This window comes from Abramis brama (assembly GCF_963993115.1).
Source record: "Abramis brama genome assembly, chromosome: 1".
In the NCBI taxonomy this organism is placed as follows: Eukaryota; Metazoa; Chordata; class Actinopteri; order Cypriniformes; family Leuciscidae; genus Abramis; species Abramis brama.
Window position 1 is genome coordinate 37,551,040 of NC_139963.1, and position 24,071 is coordinate 37,575,110.

Sequence of the window (24,071 nt, forward strand, 5' to 3'; positions counted from 1 at the left end):
TGGTCGAAAACAGATCCACCAAATAGGTTAAACGGTTGCAGGCATGTGATCAGCCAAAGACAAAAAATAAGGAAGATGGTTTAGAAGATGGGAAGATGATTGGCAAATTTGTTCCCCAATGCAAATTATAAGCGACTCAAACACACAGCACTTGCAGAGTCGCATTTAATGTGAGTCAAAACTGTGAATGAAAATGAACACAGTGCTGTGATTTGGCTTTACTCTGAAACATGCAGCACGTGAGACTATATATTCATAGAATTACATCATAACTGGTGTGATTTGACGATCATCAAAATTCATTAAAAAAGGTTAGCGGGCAACTGGTGAGTAAAAGGCTTGGAGCCTGAATTTAATGAATTCTTGCCTAAAGTATTAATATAAATACAATTACATTTTTTTTATTTATTATTAATAATATTACTGACTCCAAGGTTTACTTTGAAAGGTAATGTACATTTCTCAGTCTATACATGTCGTCGGATAATTTTGGGAACTTTCAAACTGAAAATAAAACTAAGTATTAAGTAAACTACACTCAAGCACTCTGTCCTCCTCTAGTGTCGACTGTGATACAATGATCCGTGCCCTAACAGAATTATGCCCTATTTGAAACCCCATGGTAAAGAACGGGGCAGAGGAAGCAGTCAGAAAACATACAACTGGAAATGAGAAACGGTTAAATACACCAAAAATCAATCCACCTTCATATCTTGCACTTGCAACATGAACCCAAAACATGTAACAAAGAAGAGCTGCCTATCAGATAATCACTCTTCATCTGAGCAGATCATGTTGCACAGGGGAAAGCTGCATATAGATCTTTATTGTACCATTTTCTCTTCTAAAACCAATGAAACTCCAAACAACAGACATCCAGGAAATGTATTATTCCAGAAGTCTGGAAGGAGAAAAAGAGAGACGGGGGAGGAGGACAGACACATGAAGAAATATAGTTGCAGGCAGTGCCTGGACAAGGTCCAATAAAACCCTTACAGGAGCCGTTAAAATTTTGATTACAGGGCCAAATCTGATCTAAAGTCTGTTCCAGCTTTCTTTGTTCTGGCCTTCTGTTTGCTTAAGATTCATCAGTCTCCTCCGCAGCCCACACGGTTACATGCCCAGTGGAACTGCAGAATCTGTCAAGTCTTGACAAGGCGTTTTGGTTACTAACACTGCTTCCCTGCCACAGACCACGCTTACAGAATATAAGAGAGCCTTTTAAACTTAACAGAGACAGAATGGGAGAATACAACCAAAGGGGAAAAGAGAAATCTAAGCGAGATAGTGTTAAAGGTTTAGAACCATAAACATAATGTGAATGCAATGTAGCAAGATGTAGCAATAGGAATTAATGGTCAACAGTTCAGCTAAAAATGAAAATTATATCATCATTTACTTACATAACGTTGTTCTAAATCCATATAAATGTTCTTTATTTCATTGAACAAAAAAAAGCAGATGTTAGGCAAGTCGCTTGCTCACTCTTTTTCATGCAATGAATCTTAATTGAGGAACAGGCCAAAATTTGTCATTATTCACTTTTAAATCTCATTTGTGTGATTTTAATCTACTTACTACTTACTATAAGGTATAAGTGTGGTATAAGTGTGCCACTGTCACACCCATCATACATATTAGGTACACTAATGTTTAATTGTGATCATTAAGTATTGTCATTGTCAATTATGTTTTTTTTTTGTAGTGTCGAGTTGAGTTTCAGTTGTCCTTATCTTAACCCTAGCCCTTGAGTTATCCTAACCATAGCCCTTAGCCCTAATAAGGTGAATAATAACCTTGCCACTTTGTCATTGCTATCAACTCCGACTCACCCAGGCCAGGGCTCGACATTAAGCCTTTTCATGTGCTTGTCGTTTGGACAAGTAAATCTGTCATTCACTTGTCCGAGTAAAAAAGTTGCTTGTCCGGAATTTTTTTGGTGTGTGTGTGCTGTAAATATAATTTATTCTGAAGAAATATCCTCATCTGTGTTCAATCAGCTCTGATACATTTAAATCTGCAAATATTAAAACACATTTTGAATTTTGGCACTGGTAGTATGTTGTTAACAGAGGTTAAACTGAGTTTACATTTGTTTGGATTTCTCCTCGAGAGGCTGTGCGAGCCTCAACAGCGCAACCTTGTTACCGTCAGTAATACTTATCCACTATCGATCGCAACTTCAAATAAATATAATACAATCAGAATCATTCTCTCATTTTAGTGATTCCCTAGTTATTTTTTTGTTATTGACGTTTAATCAGGCTACTTGTCCGGTCGGGCAAGTAAAATTCTCTTTTACTCGTCCCTTCAAAAAATCCACTTGTCCCGGACAAGCGTTAATGTCGAGCCCGCCAGGTCCTGTTAGCACCGTATATATTTTTAATTTATGCTAGATGAAGTTAAAATATGGAGACACAAATATTAAGCAAAAAAATGGAAACTCATATATATTGAGGTGGTGATGAAAAATGTACTACCAAGTCAAATTGCGTTTGTTACCTTTTACTACCCTTCAAGGGCCTTAATTTTGGTAGATTCTTTTTACTACCTTTTACTACCGCGCGGACACCCTGCTAGAAATCTAGACGCACCCTAGCGGCAGCAAAATGTATTTTGCAGCCAGGGTAGTCTAGCAACTCTCCGTTGACTTTCGAGCTGTAAAAACCTAAATTGGGTCAGGCCAATCACATCGTGTATAGAGTAGGCGGGGCGGGCTTAACATAATGACGACAGAGTTGCGATGGTTCCCTGCTACTTGAAAACAAAGAATGGCGGCTGCTGGAGAACAGTCTTTTGAATCGGCTCTGGCCACGACTCTGGAGGACTTGGAGTTAAGTTTTTCTTTGAGAAAAGAGCAAAGAACGGCACTTAAGTCATTCTTAAAAAAAGGAAGATGTGTTCGTAGTTTTGCCGGCCAGATATGGCAAAAGTTGAATCTATCAACTAACAGCTCCGCAGTTGGGAAAGCGCTCTGGTTGGTTGAAGCGCTGTCCTATTGCGTGCAGAGGGAATTTGAAAGACAGCCGTTTATCCCGCCCCTCGGATTGAGCCGTGTCTATGGTGAGTTGCCAGACCTAACATCTTGATGTAGGTCTGGCTTGCCAGGCTATAAGGGATGTCCCCGAAGCCTAAATCTGAATTCGAAAAGGCACGGAAAATGAGTAGTGCATTCTACGGAGCCCCTAAAGGGACATTGCTAGGGTTGCAGCGGTCGGTTACATTACAGTACATCAGATTTCATGTGAAGACAGTAAGGAGAGATGACTGACAGGACAAAGGTGAAGGACTTGGTGTGCAACTTATTAAGCGTCAATGACATATCTTATCTTGTAAAATGTGAGGTCAGTACCGCCACTCCCTATACAAAGAGTACGTGTGATCGCAAATTGGAAATTCAAAAGCAATTCCAATACCCTGCATATTAATAGCGTCTCACTGATGCCCGCAAGTAATATACAATAAAATTACCCAACTATGTAATTGGGAGAGAAAGCAAACGCACTGAAATATTATATCACCATGTGTCTTTAAGGGCTCTGTAGAATGCGTCATTTCCTTTCCAAACATAGTATTCGCTTCGGGCGCATCTCTAAAATATACTGTTAGTTCCGGTTCTCGAACCTGATTGGCTGAGAGCCTTTTTTCTACTATTATCACATGGAAACGTTTCACAATTTGTATCACTCCGCTTGTTGCCGGATCTACACTGGCAGCATTTCTCACAGAGAGGGTCAATGGCAGAGGAGCAAACCCACTGTAATTATGCAAATACTACTGTTATTGAGTCACATGAATATCCTTCTAAACTTCATTTTGTGTTCATTTAAATAAAGCAAGTCAGTCATACAGGTTTGGAACGACATGAGGGTGAATAAACAGTGACAGAACTCACATTTTCAGATGAACTATCTCTTTAGGAAAGTTTGTACACCTGCAAATTGTGGTTTTGATAATCAGATATTGGTGCACATGCAGAAAAATTAGTCAAGAGCTTCCCGTACGTCATGCACGTACGTGCTGAAGTGTCTTCGCTGCCTCCACAGCTTTCAGTCTCTATAGGATGAGTGAAAGGCCCCAGTGAGGGGAAGTGTATGTTTGCTCTGTTAAATTGGGCTCTATCTCAGAGGCTCCAATTATGCTGGAGCCGGTACAGTGGGAAAGCCGAGCCATCAGAGGAGGCGGCTTCACATCTGCTGGGGCAGAGCAGGCAGAGCTGACGAGAGCATCAGGAACGCTTTAGACAGCACACTCGCGCTCTCTCACTCTCCATCAGCTATTCGCCGGCACATGATCAAAGCTCCCCAGCCACCGCTGTGCATCTTAAGAATGCACATTCATTTTAGGGGCGATGGGAGAGACAAGGCAGGGGGAAGAAAAGAGAGAGTAAGAATGACAGGGAAAGACCAGAAGATGATGGACGGAGACAAGGCACAGAGAAGAAAATAAAAAGAAGGAGTGGGGGTGAAAGAGAAAAAGAAAAGAGAGAGAGAGAGAGAGAGAGAGAGAGAGAGAGAGAGAGAGAGAGAGAGAGAGAGAGATAGAGAGAGAGAGAGAGAGAGATGGAATAAAAAGGTAGAGCACACACACAAAAAGTGTTGTAAAGTCAACAAGGTGTTCTGGAAATCCAAAGCATACTTACAGGAATATGAGGTAGTGGCACTCGCCCATTAACTTTGGCACTTTCGTGTATCTCACGTCGATGCGGTTTACGATACCTATAAGGTGGGACCCCATCTCTGTAGGGAAAAAACATAACAGGATTTTAATACTTAATCGGTGTCAATATACAGAAACACCATATATGAAATCATCGTCTTCTACATAACACATTTTGATGGTCCAATGGTGGATGGTGGAGTATTAAAGAAATAATCTCAAGAAAACAAAACAAAAACAGATGTCAATTTACTCACCTGTATGACTTTCTTTCGTCCGTGGAAATCAAAAGGACATGTTTAGCAGAATGCCTAAGCCAGTGTTGTTATAGTTAAGCCTAAAACTATTACAAATCGTTTTCGGTAACTGAAATAAAGCTAAAATAAAATATAAATATTAGAAAAACTAACTTGATTCAGTTAACAGCCAAGGCAACATTTTTCCTTCCGGTTTAAGATGAAGTACTTAAATGACAAAAAAAAATAAATAAATAAATAAATAAATAAATAAATAAATAAAACTAATATACTAAAACTAACTAACAATGAGCAATATATATGTCAGTATTTACTTATATTTGTTAATGATAGTTAAAAACAACTTCACTGTTACTTCATGTTAGCTCAGACAGGCCCATTAAATAATATTAATATATATAACTTTTAATCTTAATAATGTATTAAATTCTGAAAATAACAGTGACTGATGATAAATGCTTAGTTTAGAAGCATTTTTACTGTTAACTAATGTAAACAATTGGAATCTTATTGTAAAGTGCTATCGCAAAAACTCATAAAAATGACAAATGACTAAAAATGAAAATATAAAATGTATATAAATACGAAAATAACACTCGTCTAACCTGCTCTTTTCCATTCAGTTAAAGTAAATGGAGACCGTGGCTGTATAAGTCTAAATTTCAGTGAATATTTCAGGCTGTTTAAAGCGCTTTAGAAAATATGACTTCAGAAGCCTTATGAACTTATGGATGGTGCTTCTAAGGCACTTTTTTTGCCCTTTTGGAGGCGTGACATCAGACTTAGACATTCAGCTAAAAAAAAAAAATATCTCAGTTCCATATAACACAGAAAGTCATACAGGTCTGGAATCACATGAGGGTGGGTAAGCAACGACAATGTTCATTTTTGAACAACTGTAGCGTAGTATCGTTTGTCTAATCTCCATAATATGTCAGTTTGCAAAGCTGGCATTTGGTGAAAGCTTCATCATTGTGTATTTTGTGATGGTAAGTAACTGTGCTTGCTAAATACAAAAAGTTACCTCACTAGCATGTGTTACTTATAAAGAAATGTCAGTTTTACAGGGAACAAAATGGTGCTGTTGATTCGTAACAACAAATATGTGCATACAAGACAGTCCTTGTGTGAGAACAGACCTCAGACTGCAAAGCTAAAGTGATTGCAGGTGTTTACGTTTTTGTTGTGGGACTGGATATGCGAAAGCGTCCTCCTCCTCCCATCTAACTGAATCCCTGGGGCAGTGGCAGCAACCGCTTCAGAGCAGAGCATGTTTGGGGTCCTTCATTGACACATGCACAGGGAGTCTTTAATCCCCCCGGGTCCTGCTGCGGACCCCCCTGCATCTCTGCCTGGCAAACAGCTGATAATGGCCTCTAATCTAGCCCACTTCAGACACATGTTTTTGCCCTGATGTGCCTTTAATGTGTTTTTTTGTATAACATTTGTATAACAACCATCTCTGAACTCGGCACACTCCCTGTTGCTGCCCTCCCGAAACGAACAACCAGAACGAAAATACGAAAAACGATGTAACTCGCTGCTTAAATACCATAGTGCGATGCATCATTGGAGAAACTAACTAGCCAGTCACAACCGTTTCCCAAAACCACAGTAACTTTGTCGCATATCCTCGTTGGAACCACGTTGGTTAGAACTGTTGTTGATGACGTCAAGCACTTTACAACACTAATTCTTTTGACAAAATAAAAGACATAAAAATTAAATTTGTATATACACTCCTGGGCAAAAAAATGGGCCAAGTCCAAAATGGCTAAACACTAAGCTTTTAAGGCTTAACCACAGATTATTGGTCAGGAAATTAGTAAAAATTTAAGCAAATGCACTATTTTAAAAGCCGTTGCGGTCTCAGAAAAACATCAAAGACAGAATTAAGTTTTGGCAAAATGAAGCACACATTGCATTGTGACGCTCCAGAGTGGTGTCTTTGAAAATCTGGAGAGAAATATAATAATAAATGCATCTCTAGCACAGTGAAGCATGGAGGAAGAGTGTCACTGTGTGAGAGCCTGTTTAGCTGCTAGTATTGGTGAGATACTTCACTGTCAAAAGTCATTTAATGCTTTGGGATACAGGAGAATATTGCAGATTGGCTGGTTTCCCACAAATGAAAAGTTGTGATCTAAAGAGGAATGATCAGATGTTATTTTTCATCAAGAAAATGCTCCGGCCTAAACTGCAAAGACAACCAAGAAGTGGCTTGAAAACAAGTCTATCTGGCTCATGTTTTGACCTGGTCAGAGTCCAGATTTGAACCATATTGTGGATTTTTTGGTCTCACAAGATACTTTATCTACAGTATTTGTGCAACTTGTGCTAATTTCCTGACCAGTGAATTGTGATTAAAATCATCAAGACCATAACAAGACCACCAAATATTTTTTCCATTTTTGGCGTGGCCCATATTTTTTTGGCCAGGAGTGTATAAATAGAAGGAAAGATTCAGAATACACAGCATGTTAGCTTGCTTATTTTACTAAGAACATGATCTGTTTAAGTTCATGTCATACTAACCAGAAACTATGCTTCTAACCACAGGTGAGAGCTGCATGTCTGTTGTGATGTTAAATAAAACATTAAAAACTGAAGAGTATTTCCTCCTATTTTTGTACGTATTGATGATGTATTTGTCCTCCTACCAGTGCTCTCTGTCTGGATGCACGTAAATTCACAGTAAGGACGCTTTCCTGTCAAATAGCCTATCACATAAGCGAATTTATAATGAGCCCAAAGAACGCGGGTTAATGTGTTTTACATGCCGGGAGGAATCAGGGTAAGGGGCAAAAATCCAGAGTCGATCGGTTTATACTTAAACTTAACTTTTAACTTTACATTGATTACCACTTCCACGTAAATGGAGGGAAAATCATTTCATAATGCAATATTTTCTCCAGCAGACCACGTCCTCTTGTGTCAGGCATTTAATTGCATGAAACCAAAAATATTTTGGTAGCCATGAAATGAGACAAATTTGATTACACCTAAGGCCAAAGCACAGTTTAGTCTTTTATGAGCTCTTATTTTCAGGCCTTGCTTGTTTTTAATATTTCATTTCCTGTTCCCTTCTGTAACCTGCTTGTGTAGGGTACGGCGTGAAGGCCATTTCCTTTGTTTTCAGGGAAAGTTAATTTGAAGGAAAACAAGTCAATGCCTTCAAATTACAGCCTGCAGCGCCTCATACCTCCCAATTTGAAGCTCTATAATTAGCATAAGTAATGACATTTAGAAGCTTTCATTGGTGTGGATAATGAGCAGATGGTCCTCCTCAGAGGAGAGCAGATTTGTTTCTGTTCCCAGAGCAGAGCTGGGGGAAAATGGCACTGATTCTGCATGCACGAGACACTGCTCTGAGACCAGCCTCCACTAACAGCTGCCAATGACGTTACATCGAGCTTCGTCTACGCATCTTCCGTTCGACGGCCGAAATATCTGGGCTTCTGCAGAACTGGCTGCAAGTTTCTTGGAGGAGGAAAATCCTGCTAAATTGACTCGGGACGACGTGGTGAAATTGAATCGCTCTAAGCTCTCGGACGGAACGTTCCGCCAGCTTGCGGTGGTGAGAATGGATCTGTGTGCATTTGTGTGTCTATAGATGTGTACGTACACACTGCTGTCGGTCAGGGAGAGTGTGTCTGCATCACTGGACATGCTCTGCTGCTCGCTGTCATTGGCACTGGTGGCAGGAGCCAGCGCATAGCCGGTGTTCACGTAGTACGGATTGACTGGCTCCCTCCATGACGCGTGTCTGTTGATGAGAAATGGGACAGAGGAGATTCCTGTTAAACACGTGACGAAGAAAACAATAGTGGTCATTTCAGTGAAACACATTCCATTCATTAATTTCTAAGTATCAGACATAACGGCATATGAGGGATGCTCGGCAGATTGTAATCGGTGGATAATCACTTTCTATGGCTTGATTGTTGGTTTCTCAACTTGACCAGTAAGATCACATTTCAATAATGCAATAGACACCAGCCTGCTTTAAGAATTCAGCATCTCCTTCCAGGGGCAACAAATAACAGAGGTAATAATATACCATCAACACCAACCAAATGAAAAGGCAAGGAATGTAAATTCAATTTACAATCTTTAGACATTAAATAAAATTGGGTAAATATAATAAAAGTAACAAAAAAATGATTAAATGACAACAATGAAAAAGTTTGTCTATCGTGAACAAAATGAATAATAAATACAGAAAGCTCTCACATCAAGTGTTGTTACGCCAATGAGTAATGAATTTAATTATTTCCTCATAGGCCCATGTATGCTAATATGGATATTTTGCGTGGGCTTATTTGTTCTTTTTAGGCCTGTAAAAAAAATAATAATTAAAGTTAATACCATCCGATATTTGCCATTCTTTTAAAAATCGGCATTAGCCGATAATCTTTTCTGTTTGGCCGATGTGTCGGAAGCGGGACTTTTATTTTGATGAGGCTGAGAATGTCTTCATTAGTTATAATCTGTTTAACAGTTTTGTCTAATAGACATGATAAAACAAATAAAGTAAACTATAAAAGCAAACGCTAAAACACCTTTTCGTATATATTATTAGTAACAGATAGGCAAACACTATAATACTTTCTCATTTACCGTCAGCATTCAACAAGTACGCATTTATTTCATTTAAACAAATCTTGAAATATCGAATTAACATGATTTCATTTCACAAACCTTGTAGACTTAGTCGAATAAGAGCTGTCAGATATTCTGAACAAGTGAGCATTTGTAGCCTGCATGAATGTGCGGTCGGTCCGCGGTTGAATGCGGACAGGAGAGTCAGTTTTACTGGAGACGTACGATTGACAAACTTTAATGCCCTTGATTTCAAACTATGCTGTGCTATATTCAGTTGCCCACTATGACTAATTTTTGTCATTTTCATTGTGCTGTATGTAAAGTGTTACCTTCTGTTTATTTGAAAAAAATATGATTCCCAGTCCACACAAACTTTATTAGCCAGATTAGCCAACTGAGTGCCCTATTGATTACAGTGTTTACTTACTTTGTATTCTTTAAAAAACAAAAACAATTTATTTATTTGTGAAAAATACTGTAATACGATTACAGAATCAAGAAGTTGCCATCTAAAGAAAGTCAGTTTTATTCAGAGATTTTAATTCATTTTCAAATTATTTCCAATTGTTACGTGTTGTTCTGTGATTAATCGCAATTAAAAACACTTACGTTTTTATATATTTTATAATGTAATAATTTCACCGTTAATCTCCAAATTAATGTAGAAACAACATAAAGACAGTGTAGTTTAAATACTTGTTTAATGGCATCTTTTTATGAATGGCCAGTCTCACTGATACTAATACTGCTACTGATTATCGATGAAAATTATTTTGTCCCAATTTTAAACATTATAGCCATTCAACATTACAGTGTAATTGAAAGCTATACATTTTATTTTTAACATTTATTAGGCTTCAAAATATAAAACAACTTTTAAATTAAGTGAACTTAAAACGATCCTCACATAAACCGTTATCACATAAATGTCATATTTACCTGTGTAGGAAATTTACCTGTGAGAAACTGCCATCAAACATTCTGCACTGCATAAATTATAAAATTAAATATAGATTAATCCTTATTAAAGCTACAAAAGTGTGCTGTGTGCACGATACTGACACGTGTCTTTCTGTGTGTGTGTGTGTGTGTGTGTGTGTGTGTGTGTCACAGACAGGACATTCACTGAAAGTCTGGTCACACTTGAATGGTTTAAAAGCATTTGCATGTATAAGAGAGTGATCATTTAATGTAACGCTAGTCAAAATATGAAGGAAAAAACAGTTAATTGCATTAAATATTTTGAAAGCGTTAAACTGAAAAAAAAAAAAGATCCCATGCGTTAACGTTGACATCACTAATATATATGTATATATACACATGCATGTACAGGCTTTATATCGGCCATCCTGCTCTCTAAGATATCGGCATCGGCCATCAAAATAACAATATTGGTTGACCACTAATTTTTTTGTGCTTGTTTAACCAACAGTTTGTTTTTTACTATTTGTTTTAATCTAAACAACAGCTATAGTAAGGATTGGTATCAGACTACACAAAACAAGTTTGTCAGCTGTAAAAACCTGAAGCATCCTTGCGTCATACAATTATAATTACATACAAAAATGTCTTAAATGTTCATAAAGACAGCACGTGCCCTACCAGATCGGTCTTATTCTTGAAGACCAAATCCTTTAACAAAAGGACTTGCCTTCTATTAATGATAGCAAACAGCTAATCAAGAGTTTCATCATCTAATTAACCTTAAACATTTTCAAAATTAAGTTTCAGCTGGGTGGAGGCAACATGCAGACAATCAAATTCTCAGAAAACCAAATTATCTTGCGCCGACAAAGAACAACAACATGCCACACAGTTGAGGACACCATCTTGTCATGCAAAAACTGCAGCATGAATAAGTGGAACACTGTTTAAATGCTCTTAAAATATTACCTGGTTAATGCCTGTTCTCTATAGCTACAGGGTTCCTGCACATTTTCCATTTCAAAATTCCATACTTTTCCAGACTCAAATTTTCCAAACCTCTGTAGATTTTTCAGACCACATTTCCTCACAGAATTACCTTTTTAAAGAACAAACTTACATAATTGCCCATTTTTTGTTTTTGACTTATCACAATTTGTAACAGACTCTGATCAGCTTTGTAGAAGTAGTAAATATGACTCTTGAGCTATAATCCTTCTCTTCTGAAATGGTCACATTTATGTATTTTGGCAGATCAGTGCTCTAAACTGCGGCCATTTTTCCTGCCGGTGCGACTAAATTTTGTTAAAGGTCACATTGGTCTGGTGTCACCACCACTGGTGTTGCCCAACTGATAAGAGCTGCACATTTTTGTGGCATATAAGAAACATCAAATGGCAAACGAAAGCAGAACAAAACCACGCTACTCGTTTGAGCTGTGCAGCGCAGACCTCTTATCTCGCAGCGAACAGGTTTACTCGTGGGCCGATCTCGATCACGCGACACCATTACTACGCAGCGCTGGGAGATCCAGTGATAAAGTGTTTGAGTATTAAAGGGACACTCCACCCATTTGCATTAAGCTTTGCATTGTTAGAAACCCAGTCATACTATTGAATGGTCGTGCAACACTCTCTCATTTTCCCCTGAGACGGGAGAAATCCGTATTTACCTCTTAACACTTCCTCCCACAATGATGCAAAAATCGCCATTTTGCGTCATTGTCGGAGGAAGAGGGGGGGATTTCTGTTGAGACTACAAGCACTAGTTCCCACCCTTTCAAACCCGCCCATAGGGGGTTGGACCTAATGCGCTAACAGACCTATCACAGATCAGTGCCAGTGCGTTTGATTTCCAATGCCATCCTCTTTTTCCAGGACAGCTGTCGAGATCGTCCAAAACGTACGGGATTCGGCTTTTGCTTTCTGCGGTCGCCATTCATTGTTTACATGCACACCTTTTGTTTCAATCTAGCTGAATTCATTCCGATTGGTGAATCTGAATGTAGTGTTTACATGAACGCTAAACAAGTGATCGGTTGATGTGCGTTTTACCATTGCTAAGAAAATTCCCGCTCCTCCGTGAGAGATGCGAGACCGGTGCGTCTCAGTAACGACGCCACCGGCCTCGCGCCGTTCTCCCGCGCCCCTCAGCCTCGTCCTGCTCGCCACAGTAAACATGATGAATGGCGACTGTAGAACGCAAAAGCCGAATCCCGGACATTTTGGGCGATCTTGAAATCCAGGGCAAACTCATCACGGAGACTCGCTAGTAGCTTAGCTTTGTTGTTGTCAACTGCCCTCTCTTACCGGTAGGCGTGGCTTGGGAGTGGCCTCCTAGGGCAGCGAAGCAAGTGCATTCTGGGAGTTGTCTTTCATCCACATAAGCCAAAAATACATTTTCTGGCTTTTCTCAGTCTAGAAAGCTCCAAATACAAAAATAATTTCACATTTCTTCTACATAAATGACCTATTTTAAATACACATTCATCTTTCCAGAGGTAAAGTGTCCCTTTAACATCTCAGCGAGATCTAGTGAGGAGCATTCAAATTCTGCTATACACCACAGATATCAGATCAAATAGCGCTGACGTGGAAACCAGGAGAAACATTGTGCCATGAATTAACAAGTTACAGAAGGCTTTTCAATCCACAGGTTACCAACATTCACCATGGATTTAATGTAGTAACGCTAACTGTAACTATGGTATTGTGGCAGAAAGTCGAATGTTTTTACATCATTCATCTCAGGCTTCGAACATAAGGACTTTCAAAGAGCTTCACACTTTTTCCAACACTTCAAAGCTCTAAATTCATTCTAAACTCTATTATTCAATTTAAATTTTATTTTTAATATGATGACCAAAATCATCATTCAACCTTCAAAGATTGTCCCCAAACTAAAAGCTAAGATGTAGGAAAACTAACAAACACTTTCATTTAAAAATAAAAAAGACATGAATTTAGCACTATAGCCAGTATTGTTTTAAATAGCTTGAAATACGATTGGAATCACTTCAAAAAGGAAAATACAGTTAAGTGCGACATGTGCAGTGCAAGCCTGTCATATAGGCTACTTACAATTATAATGAGAGCACTACTGTAAAAGAATGTTGTGTATTCTTTGTACCTTCATGAATAGCAGTCAAGTTCACTTGTGCATTCACAGACTTTTGTGCAATTGTAAGTTGTAATGTTTATTTTGTGTATACACGATTTCTTATAAAGGATGCATTTGGTTAAGTTAATTAACGTGGTAATAAAGCACTTTAGCTTACCGGTGATCATGTGTAGTTTCAGCGCATGCAGCTCAGACAGCAATGCAAGACATTAATAACCGTGATTAGGACTGTCATGTGTCACATTATAATGAGAATACTATTGTAATAAAACGCTGTGAATTATTTGGGTTTAGTTATCGTGTTGTTATGGGAAGAGCGCATCCACCGCAGGAGATGCAAATTCTGACTAGCACGTAACTTCAAGTTCAATTGTGCATACGCGTTATTTTGTGCAGATATAAGTTGTAATATTATGTTATGTTAAATATCTGATTAATCTCATATAGGATGCATTTCGTTGAGTTAGGGTGTGTTCACACTTGTGGTTCGGTTCGCCTGGTTCATTTGGTCTGGACCAAAAAACAAAAACAAAAAACTTTTGTCCTAGTCCGCTTTGCGTTCACATTGGCATTTTTAACAAAGAACCTAAAAATACCGAACCTTAAAGGCATAGTGATATTTGCGCAACCTTTTATGATGTATATTTTGAGACAGAACTTAACGAACAACCAAAACAATGGTGTGTGCTGGGATAAATGTGCTTGTTGCATGTGCGTAGCCTACATATGTGCTATTTTGACCAGCTGAGAACTCGTGAAGAGCTTATAAATTGTGTAAAGGAGTAAAAACAAGGAATTCCCCGTTAGGGTTGTGCCGATGGACGATATCATCGTCCATCGTGATGGCTGACCGACATCACGATGGTGAGCCACCATCGTGATGCCACACCCCCACCCTGCTCGCAAGGTCTCTCACCCTTTACCAACGAACGCTAAAAAAATTAAGACGTGCGTGTTCAGTGCTGTTCGCGAGTGTCACGAGTCACCACAGTAATCAACTAACCGCTTACGTTTCTGTGGTAACCTAACAGTTACAGCTCCTGCACTGAGATTCAAGCAGCTGCTGCTTGTTTAAGGTGATGGCGAAAATCATTTTAGAACAGCAGCGAAAATGTAAAAGTAGGCTATATAAACTTTAATATATCCTTTTATTGAAACGGGTGCTTTACTGTTCAAAGAGACATTTCGAAACATTTCACCCGCTGGCCGCTGGTACTTTCACTTTTGCCGCAGTCCGCAGAGACCCTTTATGTCCTATAAATGTGTCGTAGCCTATTGTTGATAATCCGCGCAGATTTCAGTTGACGATTCTGTTTAAAGTTATTAATAATAAAACATGAATGAATGAGAAAGAAAAGAGCAGGATGTGCTTTATATTGAAAAGAAATATTAAAAGCGCGATAAGTCGCGAAAGAGACCTGAATTGTACTGACAGGATGCTGTGCGCGTATATAGTCATATAGTCTTTGTCTTCGGTTGCGAGCCTAAACGGCCAAATAAACATATAAATATTTCAAAATGCCAAGCCGAGTATTCCAGTGGCGTAAACACAGTAGAAGTAGCTACTCTCTCTCTCTCTTCGTGATGGTCAGCGCGATTGCACGCAGTTATCCATTTACAGTTAACTCTCATTAAATACTTAAATTACAAATACTTTAATGTTGACTTTTAAACCTAAATTTAACGTCCATCAACAGATATTTGAACAGATAAATCGTGTTCCTCTGAGTATCTGAGGCGCATGTGCGCGCCGGCGCTCATTCAGTAAAGTCTGAAGTTTAACGCAGACTGTCAGGACGAGCATTCATGCAAAATGGAAATACTCACGTGAATTTGTAACACTTACAGATAAGGATATAACCAAAAAATGTAAGTTTGCGCAGAGAAAACATATCACACATTAAACTGCACACACATCTGTCAAAGCGCCTGACAAGCGATCCATGTTGAACATTACGCTTATCATTAGCTTGAAGCTTAAAATAAAGAATTCTCATGTTTTGGGCAGCTTGGATCACGCACCTATCCCGCAACAGCTCACTCCGTTTCCCCCACTATTTTTAGATGAATTTTGTCCATAGAAATGCGTTATTCAGTGCTGTAATTTGACGCAACTGGCGGAGGTTTTACGTGCACGGTGGGCAGACACGACTAATCGATAATGACTTTCGTTGATGTTGATTTTTATTATCGATTTTATCAATTAGTTGTTGCAGCCCTAGACATCATGTCCTGATTTTGGTTTGTTTACATGTCTTTGGTCAGTGTTTTGTTCATATTTCATTCAAACCGCACCAGAGTTCGTTTGGAAGTGGACCGAGACCCATCTTTTCAACGGTCTTGGTCCGATTGTTTGCTGCGCACCAGGGTTCGGATGGCAGCGTTCACACTCATTCAAATGAACCGCTCTAACAGAGCAATTGCATCGTTTTAATCTAACCAAACATGCCAAGTGTGAACACACAATCCGCAGGCAAAGCCTTAAAGTTTACCGGTTTAGTGCAGCGCAGGCAGCTCAAAGAGCAATGCTCATTATTAATAACTATGATTGGGAGTGTCATATAAATAACATTATAATGAGAATACTATTGTAATAAAACGCTGTGAATTCGTTGGGTTTAGTTATCGTGTTTCAGCAAGTTGTTAAATGAGGAGCGCATCCACAACAGGGATTAGGATCAGGATTTTTTCGTCCGATCACAGATTACTGGAAGCAGTATTGGCCAATACGATCACCAAAATAAATGATAGGCCAACTAGAGTTGTCAAAAGTACCGACTTTAAAAATTAAAAAAAATTGACGATACCAGTATTTCCCTCTAGCATTTTGAGCGCTGTTGAACAGATTCTTAAACACCTCTGATTGGTCATTGTGTTGACGCGCTTAATGCGTATGATTGGCTGAAAACTGAAGCTTCCCCAGGGGCTGCCACTGATTAACAGACCATCACCTGCTGTTAGCATTCCATTGACTCCCATTCATTTTGGCGTCACTTTGACAGCGAATAACTTTACATCTGAGGCGTTTAAAGACTCCATTTGTCCATTATTTATTTCTAAAGAAACACGAAAATGTATAAAAGGCTCCATTACCTTGCATCTTACGTTATGGCCCCGTAGAAGCAGTTTTTGTAAAAATAGGCTAACGATTGCGTCACAACCACGCGACTCTCTGTCGCACAGTAGAGAAATTACCGTATAGACAGGAGGAGAAGCTCGCGGGCAATCGGGGGGACGTGGAGGCAAAATGACAAAATAACTAATCAGAATACTTAGCAAACGTTTCTCTTGCTCATAGCTCATGGACACCTCCTACTCACACTCTCCGTCTCTGCAAGTTTCGTAAGGTAATGATTCAGATTTCTCTTGGCACAGCTACTAGAAGACGGACAGGTTGCTCCCGTCACATCCACGTCGTCAAGCTCAGTTTGAGTCTGCGCAGTACGCTCAGCCATCAGGAAGTGAGAGCTTCTAATTGACTTCACTTTTCTCCGTTGAATCCAATGGGGTCGCTGTGTCCATTTCTTTTACTGTCTATGATGATTGGCTACAATGATCAACGCTTCAAAAACATGTTGTCTTTGACACTCTTTATCGAGTGCAGAAAAACTGTCCAGCGAGTTTTACGTCATCTGATCGGCCTTCATAGAAACCACGATCAAACTATATAAAGCTATTATCGGCCAATAACAATCAGAGCCCGACCTTAGTTTTATTAATTCAATTGATTGAACACAGTTTTTGATTATTAAAATTATTGAACATTAAAACTACCATAAAAATGGAATGCAGAAAAACTAAAAAAGGAAAACAGATTTGGAAAAAATAAAATAAAATGGAATTTGGAGGGGAAGTTAATGATTTCATATTCATTCCCTTTTTCCGTAAATATTGTTTTAATTAATATTATTTAATGGTTCTTTTTATGGTGCATAGCCAGGTTTTCTCATTCATTTTTTTAATAAATTAATATTTCACTTTTAAAATAAACGAGTGTGTTCAAAAGCACATTACTTTTTGTTGACATACTGAAAATGTCATACGAAAGAATATAGCTAAAACTCTATTATTATTATTAAAACTCATTTTAATATTAATGACAGCATTCTCTGCTCAGACTGAATTCCCCCAGCTAACACACATCATGCCAACTGAGGAATGAATCCAGGATGGCCAATATGAGCATGACAGAGATGATGTAAATAACAGCAATGGAAAAATGTAGTCAACCATGCAATACGGATTCCTTCTAGGAAGAGCAGGTATGACAGAAATTAAAATGCTTCTCTAATTATTCATTACTGCCCGCATGTAATTTTAAAGCAACCACAAAAGGAGCAGGGTGTGTTTTGAAATGTACCAGACGATATTATTTCAGAATATGGCATTCTCACTGTGTATATAAGAGCGATACAAGGCTTGTTTATTGTGTGGCACTAGGGAACAGCTAGGCACTGCTTGAACCTCTCACAAAACGAGACAGAAACATCTCTTTATGACCAGCCTAAGCAGAGGGGCAGAAAGAAACAGACAGAGGCAGATAGAACAGAAAAAATGGAGGGGGAGAAGAGAGGGAGAGAGAAAAAGAGAGAGAGAGACCCAGGCTCTCTGCAGTCTCCAGTGATTATCCCTCGCTCTCAACCCATCCACAGTCTTCTAATGATTCAAGCAGCAGCAATGTCAATATTCACCGTATAAGAGATACCCAGAAGCCTTCAGAGACGATCCCGAGCCTTCAGCAGCTCTCTCCACATGCCCAGCATTCCCCATTCCATTTGATTCTCCACAAAACAAAGGCTCTAAAACAGGCAGGGGGCATCTGGAATCTCTGTATCATTACTGCGATTCAAAACGAATCGATCTGCTTTCTCTTCCCCTCAATAACATACACATGCCAACATCCAACTGAGCGAACACATTAATTACTGTGACATCTCCTACAAAGAAAAAGCTAGCTCTCTCTAAGGTAAAAAATAAAAAGCACAGACACATTAGGATTTAACTGGCTCCCCTCGCAGCCCATTACCACTTAAAAATCCTTGCATCCAAAGCCAACTTCACTGGGACAGAAGCACGATGCGCATTTGAAAGGAGCCATTACCTAGGTACAGGTTACATCGCTGTGCCTAAGATTTGTGCACCTCCCCGCACTCAGAATAATTATGAGCTCTTTGTCATCCCATTTTACATGTGATCACACAGACTCCAGACTCCTACAGATTAAACCCTCAAAGGCAGATCTGCGCTCAAGAGCACAGGTAAAAGAGAGAGGCTGAGATTCAGATTACACTTTCCCTCTTAGAGAGCCACGTATCACACAAATGAAAGAGAAATCACTGACCAGCTAATAAACAACTGTCTTTGAGACTAACCTGGACATATAAAAAAAAATTCCAATCTCCCTCCTGACATTAAAAAAAAAAAAAAAATCATAGTAAAACACTAACACATGGAGACAGCTCGACATTCCAATTGACATTTCATCTTGATATTAGATGTAGACAGAGTGAAATACGATTCATCAATTAACAACAACTAACACCTTACTTATGACCATATTAATCCTAAATGCAAATTACAATTAGATTTACTATTAGGGATTCACTGATACTAAATTCTGGCCAATCCGACACTTAACTGTAAACCCTAATGTTGTCATTACTAAAGTTATCCTAACATTACTCAAAGGTGCAGTATGTAATGTTAACAGCTAAAGGTTGAAATAGGTACTGCAGTCGCCGCCGCCCCCTCCACCAACGAGCGCAATGGACAATGGAAAATGGAAAGCGACAAACGTTACACAAAGTTGATCAGCTAATGTATATGTTCACATTGTTTATATTGCCGAGGCTTTTTAGGTCGGGTAGAATCTACGATCTCTGACCCAGTTCATGTCCTGGCTTTCATGGCTGCAGTACGCTGTATTTTCCACCAACTGGCAACCCAGGGTGTCAAAAGACTACTGGGTAACTTGGCAGTGGACGGGATCACACACATCGTAACAAAAGCAGACATTCCAAAGAAGATTGGAATTTCAAAATAGAATAATTGGCTGTAACATTGTTTTTCGGATAAACAAGTATTTGAACTTAGTATATTTGCAGAGACTTGGGAAACAGATGGTATTTTTATGCTTTAGTACAGTCAAAAAACATAACATACAGCACCTTTAAAATACCATGTTTTGGCATCAAAAGTCAAACAGGTGTGTTTAACTTATTTGGCAGCAAAATCTTTTGAATTAAAAATGTAAGTGTTCAGAACTCAAAATATATTTAAATTGTTATTATTAAGTATTATTATTATTACTTCCAAGCTTTATAATGGGAGTTAATGGGATTGAGATTTTGAAGCCCAAAAAAAGTGCGTTCATGCATCATAAAAGTAATCCAGGGGGTTGATAAAGGCCTTCTGAAGCGAAGCCATGCGTTTTTGTCAGAAAAATATCCTTATTTATAACTTTATAAACTATAAATCACTGGCTTCCGGTAACGGCCGTATGCGAGTCAAGTTCTGGAGGGAGAATGACCTCTGACTCGACGTAGGATGTAGGACGTCTCTCATGGTTAAAACAAATAGGGCTGGACAACAAACTCAAGCTCCTCTTCTTTTGTATCGAAATCCTCAGCCGTTTCTCTTTAAAAATTCTTCTTTTAGACTTCTAATTTGTGACCGGTGTTTTGTTTTGATTTTTAAGGATTTTTGTTCCTCTGCGCTTCTGCATTCATCATACATTAGGTATGAGTTCACTCTTCACAGTGATTAAAGTTTCTAAATGTATAAATCTATTTAAATATATATTTTTTCATACAAAAAGGCATCGTTTCGCTTCAGAAGGCCTTTATTAACCCCCTGGAATCGTATGGATTACTTTTACAATGGATGAATGCACTTTTTGGGGCTTCAAAATCTCAGGTACCATTCACTTCCATTACAAAGCTTGGTAGAGCCAGGATATTTTTTTTATACATCTCAGATTGTGTTTGGCTGAACAAAGAAAGTCATATACACCTATGCTGGCTTGAAGGCGAGTAAATTATTGGATAATTTTCATTTTGGGGTGAACTAACCCTTTAATATGCTGTTAAATCCCTATTTTATTCAAGTTTGGCTATGAAATGCAATAAAACCTTAATAAAGCTGTTGATGTGAAGTAACAACTTGTTTTAAGGATTTATTGCTTGTTCAATACAAGTAAATCATGTATTCCTACGTCAGTGCAAGACAAACAAAAACATTTTCATATTGAGTCCTGCTGGACCAAATTCCTCTTAAAAGACTTAGATTTATATTTTGATCTTGGTTGGTATAGCCGAGGAATTATTTCTAGAGTTAAAGATGCACGTTACAGACAATCACTGTGGCCTTATTACCAAACTTGTTACCAAAGAAACTTCTGAATTCCCTCGCTTCCTAGCTTTTGCCAGCAAATGAAAGACATATGACTCCTGCAAAATTTACATGCATGAAACCCTAAAGCATTTACCTAAAAGGCCATTTAAAAAATAAACGTGATGTCTTTCTGTAATTCCAGCCAAATACTTCATGTAGGCCTAATGAAAAAATCATTTGAACACAGCCTCACAAATGCATTGCTCCCGCTAATTAAAAACACATCAGGTCCAGAGGCAATGGAGAATAGGTTGAGCTGGGTGGAGTGTAGAGGGAGTTTCTGCAGTTTAACAATACCTATCCGTCATTGAGTCTTTCGTTTTGTCATTTTAAATAGTTTTTTTTTTTTTTTAAATATCCTTTAACAACATCCAAAAATTAAAATGCTACACAAAGCCCTCCGAATGCTAAACAAACTGTCGGGAGAAGATGCGAGTCAAAAGGAGGAAAGGAAGAAGATGCTGCAAAAACAAAATCTCAAAGAGAGGCGCATTTCCTTTCAGAACACTCCTGGGGATGTTTCTCATCTTTATACCTCACCTGAACATCTAAAGCTCTGAGGTTTTGGACAGAACAGGGTTACTGCACCATCAACAGATGTCAAGGTTTGTCTCAGACAGTTGAGAGAAAACTGGGTCAACTTCTAGGGGTAGATTTCCGCAATTTTCAATCTCTTTGCGGGAGGAGTGCCAGCAGTGAACACAGTGCAGTTGAGCACATCAGAGCAGCAGAGCACAATGTATGCTTGAGCATTTTACAGAGGCTAAATCAAGCTGTGTAAATCCTCCTCCTGCTCCTCCATGCCTGCTTAGAATTTAAGCTTTAGCTCCGAGAGGGGAAAAAACATGGTGTACAAAATAAATTAAAAAAAGATAGTTTGGGTTCAGTTCCTTATAAAACGCCACTTTTAAAATGAATGTACTTACTAAGTTGTATCACATCTGCAAACAGACAACGGTATGACTATTTATTCTGACTGTTATGATTAATATGATCTATTTTACTGATCTGTTTTACTGTATCTTACAGTCTTAGTTTTATAAAAGCAATAAGCTGCTCAAAGCTGTGCATTACAGTAAATGCATTTACATCAGTGGCTCTCAACCAGGGGGACCCGGGTCCACTGGGTCCTCAGCAAACTTCCAAGAGGGCCTCAAGAGGCCTTAAAACTTATTTAAAATGAGACAAAAAAATTCTTTAAAATTTTTCTTTCTTGAAAAACCTAAAAAAAAATGTTATAAAAAATGTAAATCACACAAAGTGTGATTTCTAGACTTGTATAAGTCATCCATGGGCATTTTTATAATTGGATACACATTTTTCTAGTTATGCAAAGCTGCAAAAATATTTTTATCAGGTAGAAATTATTATTCTTAATCCTCATCCAGTAAATCATGAACAACTGAAGAAAAAGAAAAAAACGGGGCCTTTGAATATTGTTGTGGACAATGGGGGCCTTGGATTCAAAAAGGTTGAGAAAACAGTTGGACTAAAATAATAATTTGTCTTTTTAAAATGTCATGCAAGCCCTGCAGTCTGGCTGAAATCGCACCAACCCAGTTTTTTAAAGGGATAGTTCGCCCAAAAATGAAAATTCTGTCATCATTTAACCCTCATTTCGTGAAAAACCTGTATGAATTTATTCTGTGGAACAAAAAGGAAGATATTCTGAGGAATACTGGTAACCAAACGGTTTTGGTTACCATTGGCTTCTATTGGAGGGACAAACAAAAGGGACATTTCTCAAAAATCTCTTCTTTTTTGTTCCAGAGTAGAAAGTCATACAGGTTTAGAATGGCATGAGGGTTATTTTTGAGTGAACTATCCCTTTAAGTCGGAATATCAGAGCTGGATAATGCTATTTTAGCTCAGCTTTGTCCAGCATGTATTCAAATTGTACTACAATTGTCAATTTGGCATTTTGTGCATGCTCTAAAAGATAGAGGTCATATGGCAACATGCATATCATCCATCAAATATTCAATTATGCAATGCATCATACGTATAGCTGAACAGCTAAAGCCTGTAGCTTGACTGCACAAAAACCTGCTGTAGTTTGATTATAACACCACATGTAAATGTAAATAAAATTAAAAAAGTTATTTTACCATGGTAAAAGCCAAAAAACAACCTATACCTGGAGTGCCTTGTTGCTTTGATATCTCATTGTGAAAGCACCTGTCGATATATTTGCTTTTAAATCTAGGGCGGAAAGCTTTGTAATCTTCAGCAGAGGCTGTTCAAAGGCCCACATGCACCGCTTTCTATTCCAGCAGGACAAGGATTAAAGTATTTAGCAGTCACATCTCTAAATCCCATTTTGCTCATATGGAGGGACTCGAGGCTCTGATGCATCAAGTGATTTGCTGTAAATTTCACAGCACGGCTTAAAAAAAAAAAAAAAAAGCACGTCCTCCAGATTAAACGATGTTGGTGCGATGCACGATATGAACGAGAAAGATAAAAGAGCACAATGGGCCGTCACAACTGGTGGTGAGGAATGCCTCGGGAATATCTGAGCACAAAAAAAAAATGCATTGCAAAACACAATACCTGAAGCATACATTCCAATACGCTCGTTCGCCGAGCAAACTATGGGTGGTATGAGAGATAGAGATCTAAACATTCAGAAACACAACAAATCCATACGCAGCTATGGACTTCAAAGGGCATTAAATCAGATACATAAATCGTCCCCGAAAGCATCTGTTAAATCTATACCGCAAAACTTTTTGGAGAGTGCACATTCTTTCTTTCTTGCTTGCAAAATATTCAATGCAGTTTCTTCTTTTGTGCACATTCTAAAGAGAATCCATGTTGTGGTTCTCCTGAAGAAACCTTTATTCTGCTCCAAAGCCTGCCATTCAAGAGACACCTGCATGGAGAACACAAAGAACACCCACTTGCACCAACTCGCAGTAGGCAAAGACAACGCTGCGACCCAGTATCTGTCTCGCTACCTCAGTCGCAGCTACTTAGAGGTTTCTGCCTATACTGCATTCCTCTCATCTCCTGTGGAAGGCTGTGCTTAACTCAGATTCCCTTTTTATCTTTTTCTTCTGACTGCGATTGCACCGGGAGGGGGGGAAGGGGGATGGAAGAAGAGAGACAGGC

At 38.7% G+C, this 24,071-nt stretch overlaps 1 protein-coding gene across 5 annotated transcripts in view; it reads right to left on the minus strand.

Annotated features, from left to right (window-relative positions):
* Window positions 1–24,071, minus strand: part of axin1 (axin 1) — a 38,599-nt gene that overhangs the window by 11,207 nt on the left and 3,321 nt on the right. For all 5 annotated transcript variants that reach the window (XR_014608343.1, XM_084129997.1, XM_084129996.1 and 2 more), the window contains exons 3-4: window positions 8,542–8,682; window positions 4,643–4,739 (exon numbers count right to left, since the gene is read on the minus strand). Coding sequence is in view for 4 of the 5 variants with exons in the window: in XM_084129997.1 (XP_083986123.1) it covers window positions 4,643–4,739; window positions 8,542–8,682 (238 nt within the window). In the remaining variant the exon portion in view is untranslated. The remainder of the gene's footprint in view (window positions 1–4,642; window positions 4,740–8,541; window positions 8,683–24,071) is intronic.